Raw genomic sequence first — 9,710 nt, 5'->3', positions numbered from 1 at the left:
CCTGTCAGGCTGCCCCCTCTGCCACATGACACGCTGCCCTTGGGCCACAGCCCGCCACTGGGCTGCCCCGCACTTCTAGCCGTGCTTCCTTCCCGCAAGGGAAAAAAAATGAGTAGGAGGTAAAGAGTAGATCTCCAATTTGCCATGCTGGTCAAGGGTCATTTATAGTTGGGGGGCGTCACGTGACTGGGTCCTGACCAACCACGGGTGGGTTTTAATAAGATCTGGTTTCAGCCGGTTTAAGCGGATTAATGTCTTTTCAGATGGTGATGGGGGGGGGGGGGTCGTCCATGCTGCATGGTTGTGTTTGTTCAGCGATTGGCGTGCTCCGACCTGGTGGCGGAGATCCGCGGCGGGGCAGCCGCCATGCCTTCTTTTTTTCTACACCCCTTGGCGCCGAGTGCGCGGGAGCCCGGGCATCCCACCCCCCGACCTTCTCCCCGCAGCCCGCCCCCCGAGCCTTCCGATTGGCTGGAACCCCAGCAGGAGGGAGAGATGCCCTCCTCCCGATCTGCCGGTGGGCCGGCCGCCGCCGATTGGCGGAGGGCGCCGTCAGTTAACGCGGCGCTCGGCATCAGGGTTGGTTGTGCGGTGCTGCTCGCCGTGAGTGGCCATTGGCGGTACTAGTGTCCAAAAGGGGGGAAGGAAAAAAAACACTGTGATTTTTATATTTTAACCGTATGCTCTTTTTTTAAATAGCCCTAAATCTTTTGCGTCTTCGGCATTGTTTTTAATTGATTGTTTCGCTCAATCCCGAGTCGCCATGCCTAAGAGAAAGGTAGGTGGGACGGCGCCGAGCTGAAGTTCTGTTGATGGCAGCTGCGAGTTGGCGAGTATTTGACATTGGAGCCGCCGCCCACCCTTCGCACTGAAGCGGCCGCCCGGAATCCGGAGCGGGCGATGACAGGCCCGCCGTGACAGTCCGGGCCGCGACTGGGGTCGGGAGGGATGGCGGCGGATGACTCCTTTGTTCTCCGTTTTTCACCCCCCCCCCTCCTCCTCCCCTTCTTTAGCCGCGGCGCAGTGTCGCCTCCTGCCCGGTAGTGGGCACGCGGCAAGGAGGACTGGCGAGGGATGAGGGTGGCAACCCGATCTCGCGCTTCTTCACCCGGCGGTCAGGGGAGGGGGGCGGAGCATGCCCGACTCTAGTGCTCCGTCCGCGCGAAGAGGGGGGAGGATGTCGGCGGAAAAAAAGGCGGGAATCTTGAATGAGGCGGTGACGTCATGGAGACGCGTCACGCGGTGACGTTGGTGGCGTGCCCCGGGATTTCAGCAGCTTGCACCACCGTTAACTCGTGCAAATTCAGTGAGAGTAGATCGTCCATGTACGCGACCGGGTGCAGATGCACCGAAATCCTTGCTGCAGCCAAGCGGGGACATAAGATACACTAATTGCAACAGTAAGAATTGAAAGACTCACAAATGCAAGACAAAAGAACTAATATGGAAAGATAAATCCATGGAGGCTATCAGAGCAAGATAGAAATAACGGCTCAATAGAGCAGACGGATCATTCATGGTCTATAGTTTATAGAAGTTTGATTTTTAACAATGCAGCACGGTAGAGGACCCACAAAACCTGTGGTGTCCAAATACACCAATTTAACCTACCTTTTGGCAGGTGGGAGAAAACCCACGCAGGTCACCTAGGCTAGAGGTACAAACTCCTTATAGATCACGCTGGATCTCAGCCTGTGTGTGCTGACATCTTCCCATTCATGCAATCAGGCAAATGCTGGAAACCAGGAGGGATCAGAGGGTGGAGTAGCTTCTGATGGGGGAGATGATTTTTTTTTTTCTCTCTTTCACTGCAGCTGCTTGTAACCCTGTCCCTCCAACGGATTGCCATTACAGTACTATTAGAGCTGAACCCTGGTAGATAGCTTATTGGAGACTAGACACTGGAATCTGGAGCCACAATCTATTGGAGGAACTCAGTGGGACTTTGTTTCCAGGCCAAAACGTTGACCATTCTGTTTCTTCCACTGGTGCTGCTTGACCTGCTGTGTTCTCAGCAGATTGCTGCTCCACGTGCAGTTTACCTCTGTATTCACCTTGTTTGAACCTCCTTTCAAAATGCCATATTGCTGACCTGACCTGCACAATGGTAGATGTATAGGTGGAAAAGGGGTATAATGAGATTATATGATAAGGAAAATATATGTTGATTAAAGTGAACCTAACCTTACTGGTGGAACTTAATATAAATGTGCTCCATTTATGATAGAACTCTTGAGTTCAAATAGCAGAAGATTGCCTGGTATAGGCAAAAATTAAAAGAATATCTTAAATTTGATTAAATAACAGAATCTCTTGAATCAATAGGCCAAGGTTCAGTTTCCTTTGGGTGAGCTTTTACTAGCAACTTCTTCAAAAGAATGCTTTAGAAAGTTTTATTGACATGACAAGTGTAATCAATAGATGTTCTTCTGTATTTACAGAATGGTGCAGAGACGCAAGATGAGGTCAGTGCCTTTAATATGTTTTTTTAAGAAACCTTGTCAGCATTTGGACATTCAAGTAAATGCAGTTTAAGATGTTGTGAAATTATTGTACCTTTTTATCTTTTAAAGCCAACAAGAAAGTCGCCAAGATTGTCAGCGGTACGTAACCTTTTATGTGCAATAAAGTATTCAGTCATTTTTTGTTGTTGTTGTTGTCTTTGAGCAGATGAGATGTGTCGTTTTTTATTACAGAAAATATCAGAACCCAAACAAGAGCCAAAACAAAAGAAGGCAGCAGCTAAGGTAAGAGTATTTTTAAGAACTAATATCCTTCATATTTATTCCTTCCTCGGTAAGATGCTGAAGAACTTATTCAGTGATTGGACTGGTTACTTTGCACGTTTTTATCTTGTTCTGAGACATCCTCCTATAGCCTTTCTCTGCAGAGAATTAGTCTGGCTCTTTAAGCATGTAAAATTTGTCAGTGTTTACGAGATTGACATTTTGCATTGTGATAATAATTTGAATTGTTTGTACCAAAAATGCAGCGATAATGTTTGGAAAATTGGAATTTAAGCATCAGTAAAATCAGTAGAAAACAAAGATGCTTTGTTTTCCCCTTTATTTGACCCTGTGCTCAACAATTTTAAATTTGTAATCAAACAATTCACATTCAATTAAAAGTGCACATTACAGGTTTTATTCAAGGTTATTTGTATACATTTTGGTTTGATCCTGCAGGAATTACAGCACTTTTTAAAATTGCAGGGCACTGCAATGTTTGTGACATTTTGCTTCACAAGTGTTTAACAAGTAACTAAACATACTCAGGTATGTTTAGTTGTTTCATTGGTGCAGGTATAAGAGAGCTGGGCTTGCTTCTAAGCTTATCACCTTTGGAATCAACATGAGGACCAGAGTTGTGCCAAGGAAAGTCAAAGAAGCCCATTATGAGGCTGAAAAACAAGATTAAACAGTAAGAGACAACACCCAAAAACAAAAGTTTGGTGAGCTCAGTAATTGCAATGGGACTGGTATTCCAAGGAAGACTCCAGTGCTGATGACAGAAGAATTCTCATCATAATGAAGAAAAATCCCCAAACATATGTCTGATAGATTAGAAACACTCTTCAGGAGGCAGGTGTGGATATGTCAGTGACTATTGTCCATAGAAGACTTCATGAACAGAAATAGGCTATACTACAAGATGCAAACCATGCCAAAGACGGTATGCTTTGGATCTAGACCAGTTCTTTACACCTCCACACTCTGCTCTTGTCATTCACACAGATATAGGTTAAACTTGGTCTCATCTGTCAACGAGACCTCTTTCCAGAATTCTGCAGGCTCTTAAATTCTTGGCAATCTGTAATCTGGCCCCACTTTCTGTGGGTAACTAGTGGTTTGCATCTTGCAGTGTAGCCTCTCTATTTCTGTTCATGAAGTTTGGGTGATGTCTCTTACTGTTTTATTGTTTTTCAGCCTCATAATGGCTTCATTGACTTTCAATGGCACAACTCTGGTCCTCGTGTAGAAAAATGGCAATTACAGACTCCAAATGTGATCAAAGACTTTGAAGCAAGCCTAGCTCTGTTATGCTTGCATCGATGAAGAAATTAAACATACTTGAGTACTCTCAAACATCTGTGAAGTCAATTTTCCCAGCCATTATGGTGCCCTGAAATGGGAACTATGTATAAAAAGTGCAATTCCTACATGGTCAATCCAAAATGTATACAAATAACCTTGAATAAAATCTGGAATATATACTTTAATAACATGTGGATTGTTTGATTACAAATTTAATACTGTGAAGCACAGGGGCAAATAAAGGAGAAAAAAAAGTGTCTTTGTCCCAAACATGGAGGGCTCTGTAAATGCACAAGTATTTATAGTCATCATGCCATTAAATTTCTGGGAGGAGCACATGCTAAGTCACAAAGCTAGTGTATATTTGAATTCCAGCTATCAAAAGAGTGAAATTGGGGATTGTCATTGTAACTTGCAAGCTTAATGTTTTCCATTAATCTTGCCACTTTTGTTAATGTAGGCTGTTTGAAGTTCAGAAACTGCTTGATAACAGTTTGCTCAGTTACTGAGAATAGTGCAATATTTGCCATATTTTACCAGAAAGAGAAGGCTGCCAATGACAAGGAAGAAAAGAAAGCACCAGCAAAGGGAAAAAAAGGAGCTAAAGGCAAAGAAGAGACTAACCAAGAGGATGCAAAAGAAGAAACTCCCTCTGAGAACGGAGAAGCCAAAAACGATGAGGTGAGTCTAAATCAAAAACTGAAATCCATTCTCTGAGGTTTTGTCCAGTTTTTTAAATATTTTGATTTTTTTCAAAGACATGCAAATCCAATAAACAGATTTTTACATTCTCTTTCCACGTAATATCATTTATAGTCCTTATTTTCCCCCTCCTCGCATCCTCCCCTCCCTATCCCTTGAATTATCCAAATCAGTTTTTAATTTTCTAATTAAATACTCCACCGTCTTTGGATTCTTCCCCATTTTTGATATTATGAGCAACTTTGATATATGGGCTTTATATCTCAACTGAGTTTATTGATAAGTAAATAATAGTTCTTCTATAATGTTGCTCAATTGCATCCTGTCAATTACAAAATCTGCCCTATTACCCCTCATATACAATAGAAAAGGATAGAGATAGATATTCAGCAAGTCAGGCAGCATCCAAGCATCTGCAGAGAAAATGTTTTGTGTTGATGACCTTTCATCAGAAAGACATTAAGTATTTTTTTTTGCTTAACTCCCACACAGCCCTGCTTCTCAGTGAATGATTTGTCTTCTATTCCTGGTTTTAGCCTGAACTAGCTTTAAAGTCCATGGACATGTGCTTCCATTTGGCCTCTGTTGTAGCTGTAGTCACAACACGTGGCTGATCGCTTGAAGGGTGACTAAAGACACAGCAGAGGCCAAATGGAAGCACATCTCCATGGACCTCAAAGACATGGGATATACCAATGATTCACCACCAGATTAAAATCAATAATTTCCTGGTTTTCCTCCTCTGTGCAGAATGGCAGGTATAGTTCAAATTAATAAAACAACCACTGAACTGGGAATATTTTAGGGGATGAGACAACTGCAATACAATCACTTTCTTTTAACGTTCTACTTGCTCTTCAATGTTCCTCATGATTTCGACCAGGAGTTTTTGCATTTACCAGATATTAATTGGTTTTATATCACTACATTCCTTCTTTAACTCTTATTATTTAAATTGCTTAATTGACTTTTCTGCTTTACTGTGGGCACTCCACTTGTGTAATCAGCCTTGCCTTCATTAACGCCCTGATATATGTTTGATGTTTTCCCCCTTTCTGATCTGAACGTATCACTTTCTGAATGGTTGGCATTCTTATGAGGCTGGTTGGAATGTAACATTTGTCTAAAATGGGCTATCACTTTTCTGTGACATTGTCTTTAAAAATAACTTTTGAATATGCTTAACATTCATTATCTTATGTTGAACAGCTCTAGGGTATTTAGTTTCATTTCTAGGTCTGTGTTCCTTTCAGATTTTTAAAGGCACTTATCCTTAATTTTTTTTATTCTACTGCCCTGAATATTATTTTCCCTCAGTCTTTGGGTTCACTCATTTTAATTTGAAGAATTCTGCTGTTTTTTATTTTACCATGTCATCTCTGACGCTGAGAGGAAATTCCAAGTTTGGGGCAGATGTCTCTATTTTTCTGACCATACAACAGCAAACAGTGTTTGATGCCTGTTTCTATGCATTCTTTTCAACCAATAAACTGCAACAGCTGGTTAAAGCTACTGGGACACATGAATCTCTTAACATTAAAACAGTTGTTGGTTGTCAAGATAGTGATTTGTGGCTGATGCTTGAGAAGTGGGAAGGTATACAGTATATCAGCATATGTAAAACTATCCCATCAATTGTTAGTTCATGGCTTATTTCAATTCAGTGTTGCTTTTCTGCTCCTTCCCTTATGGCTTTTGACTCTTGTTTAAATGTTTGTCATTCTGCACCTTGAATATATTCAATAGCTCTGACTCCACAGTTCCTTGGATGGGATAACTTCAAAGTGTCAAAACTCTCGGAAGAAATTCCTCCTCATCTCTATTAAATAAATGACCCTTTATTACACCTTTTCTTCAAATGTAAGCACATCTTTCCATTTTATGGAGAATTGAAATCTGCACCGTGCTTTAATGGTCTCTAAAGTTGCATTGACTATTCTTTATACTTCTTGAAATGAGGACCAGCATCTTATTACCTTTGCTAATTACTGCAATGGTGAAACCTCCACCCAGGACTCTGCTTGCTCAAAGTTTTGGTTTCTTCTGTTTTTCTCTCCTGCCGGGCTGATCAAGGGGACACTTTTTTTCAATTAACAATTGGTCATAAGTAAATACAGCTTTTGTACAACTTATTAATTATTTTACATTTCAGGCGCAGTCAACTGAAAGCTGTGAAGAAAAAGAAGCCAAGTCAGAGTAACTGCATCTGCCTGTCATCTCCATCAATGGCATCCATACCTCCATACTGTATTGTTAACAGAGAGGAATATTTTTATCAACTATTTTATAAATACAAGGTTTTTTTAGCATGGATTTAATTATGGAAACACCCACATCTCAAGATTATTTGGGGGTTTAAAACCCTAAAGAATCATTGTTTTAAATTTGTGATTGTTGTAGTTAGTGTGATATGTGGGGCAAGTAAATGGTGGTAGTTATTGACTTCTGTCAATGTTTGTCTTGTGTCATACTCAAAAAAAAGTCTGATATTTTAATTCACCAGGTATTTGTGGTGTTAGGCTATTACAAGTGGGTAAGAGTAAGGAGAAAGTTGTATGTGTCAAAACATTCCAGTGGTTTTGTGGGTTAGTTTTGTAACCAGGTAAAATATTTTGGTGAAAAAAAAAATGTGGGGCCTGGAAATCTAATGTGAAAAATATTTTAATTTTAAATTTGTCATTTCTGTAAAGAAAAACCTTTGCAATCATGTAAAACTAGTTTCTAATTGAAAATAACACCTTTTAAAAGGGCAGATGGCTGTATGTACCCATTTCCTGTTGAGAATTTTTGCTGGATAATTTACCTTAATAAAAAAAAACTCCCCAGTGTTTCTCTACAAAAAGTTTTCCTGCTATTTAATTATTTTAAAGAACAGTGCAACACACAATCCATCACTTTTCTACTTAAAATATGCAGATAGTCCTCAATTTACGACCTACGAGAGTTACATCCACCTGCACATACGACCAATCTTTTTTAAAATAGTGTACATATGCTGAGATTCTTCATTAAAGGTTTATTGAATTTTTTTTTTTGAAAAATTGCTTTAATACTTCATTAAGACATGCCAATCTGACATGACCATTCTGAGTTATGACCAATCTTTTGGTCCCAATTACAGTCATAAGTTGAGGATGACCTGTATTTGTTCTACACTACTGTCAACCATTTTAGGAACACATTTAGCTCTTCTGCAACCTATCTTTGATAATGTACTTCAGTGCTGCTTTCTATAAAAGAGTGTTGTGCTTCATGCTACAGCCCTGGGGTAGAAACTAATAATCATACTGAAAGGCCATATCAGGTAAGGGTAATAAAAATTCTTGCCCCACAGATGAGCTTTTCTGAAAGCTTTGTGGTACTGTCTATACAAACTAGTTTGTTATTTAATCCATATTTAAATTTAGCGATTACATGGCTATCATTCACTGTAGGCTATTAAGCCTTTGGACCTTGCTACTGAATAATACTCCAAAAGCAAAGTAAAATAAAACTATGGTCCAGTGTCTGACTTCAAAAAGTCCCAGAGTTCAGCATCTGGCTTAATTAAATGAATACTTGATCTGTCATGGTATTGAAGATTTATAGACCAAGTGTACAAAGAATGGGAATAATATGGGCTGCATGAATTCAGTGGGTTGCACGGCTTGTTTCCATGATGTTTGATGTCTCATGCTTCCTTTCCCTTCATCCGATTCATGAAAGATTTATCTTGCTGGTAATATAATTTAATAATAATCAAAATAACATCCAACCAGTCTGAGAAATATGCATCAAGTGACAATTATGTATTTTTGATTGTTTTATGTTATGCATAAAGAAAATTTTATTTGCAAACAAGAGATTGTATTGCATAAGGAACGAAGTGGCTAGCATTCAAATATGATTACCTTTCGTCGAAATGGTAATACAGATTTTAAGTTGTGAAGATAACAAAAGCTCTATGACATGGTATGAGGGAGGGGACACTTGGTGCAATATAACAGGAGTTGAAATTATAGAAGTTCTATTCAATTACCAAAAGAATTTAGATGGAAAATCTGATTCATTGAAGCATAGTAGGAAGCCAGAGACTGGTTAGACGGAGTGAGGTAAAATAATTCAATTGTGAGGCTATTGGGTCATGTGTGGACTGAACAGAAGTACATTGTGACAGAGTATATAGAGGTGTTAGGGAGATAAATTGGGAAAGGTTTGTTAGAGCAGGTCACACACAAACACTTTAAAACAGAATTTTTGCAGGAGCTTTTGCAAGAGTGCTCAGATTTATGACGGACTGTTATTTGCAAAAGGCAATAAATGTAACAACAGGCAGTTGCAGCTCTGTCTGGAAAAGAGCATTTATTGTCTGGAAGTTCATGTGATTTTTGCAGGCAGAGAGCAGAAAAAAACAGGCTTTGCTCTCAGATTTGGAGGGAGAGAAAGGAGAGACACAGACATCGGTTCCAGAGGGACAAGCTGGCAAGATTTGGAAGACAGCCTGGTCAAAGGAGAGGACTGGCTGTCTGATGTTTCCCTTGGAATAGGAGAAACAAAGTGACTCTGGTGACCTGAAAGAGGTTATCATCTGGAGAACCCTGAAGGGGACAAGTTTTGTCAGCAAGACACTGGAGTAGCTGAGTAAAAAAGAATCCGTTGTGGATGTCCTGGAACAAGAAAAACTCTGAAAACCAACAAGAACCTTTGAGTGGTAACCATTTACCTGTTAAGAACCAAAGCCTGGTGAACTTTATTAATATTAACTTCTGTGCACAGTACAAGAGTTGCCTACAACCAGTAAGATTGTGAACCAAAGACCTTTGCTGAACGTGCACTTAGAATTAGAGGTGGGGGGTTAAGTGAGTCAATAGACATGTTAAAGATTGATTCTATTTTCATATTCAAAGATAATTAAAAGCAACTTTTGTTTAAGTAACCCTTTGTCGTGGTGTATATCTATCGCTGCTGGGTTTTGGGGTCCTCTGTACTCGGAAC

General features: G+C 40.2%; 1 protein-coding gene across 1 annotated transcript; it reads left to right on the top strand.

Annotated features, from left to right (window-relative positions):
* The first annotated feature begins 544 nt into the window (after positions 1-544).
* On the top strand, positions 545-7,578 carry hmgn6 (high mobility group nucleosome binding domain 6). The gene is made up of 6 exons (XM_069893620.1): positions 545-778; positions 2,442-2,465; positions 2,574-2,603; positions 2,697-2,747; positions 4,575-4,715; positions 6,889-7,578. The coding sequence occupies exons 1-6, from the start codon at positions 764-766 to the stop codon at positions 6,934-6,936; spliced, it is 309 nt and encodes a 102-aa protein (XP_069749721.1). The 5' UTR covers positions 545-763; the 3' UTR covers positions 6,937-7,578.
* The last annotated feature ends 2,132 nt before the right edge of the window (positions 7,579-9,710 follow it).

This window comes from Narcine bancroftii, chromosome 8 (genome assembly GCF_036971445.1).
Source record: "Narcine bancroftii isolate sNarBan1 chromosome 8, sNarBan1.hap1, whole genome shotgun sequence".
Classification (NCBI taxonomy): domain Eukaryota; kingdom Metazoa; phylum Chordata; class Chondrichthyes; order Torpediniformes; family Narcinidae; genus Narcine; species Narcine bancroftii.
This window is presented reverse-complemented; position numbering and strand designations above follow the sequence as displayed.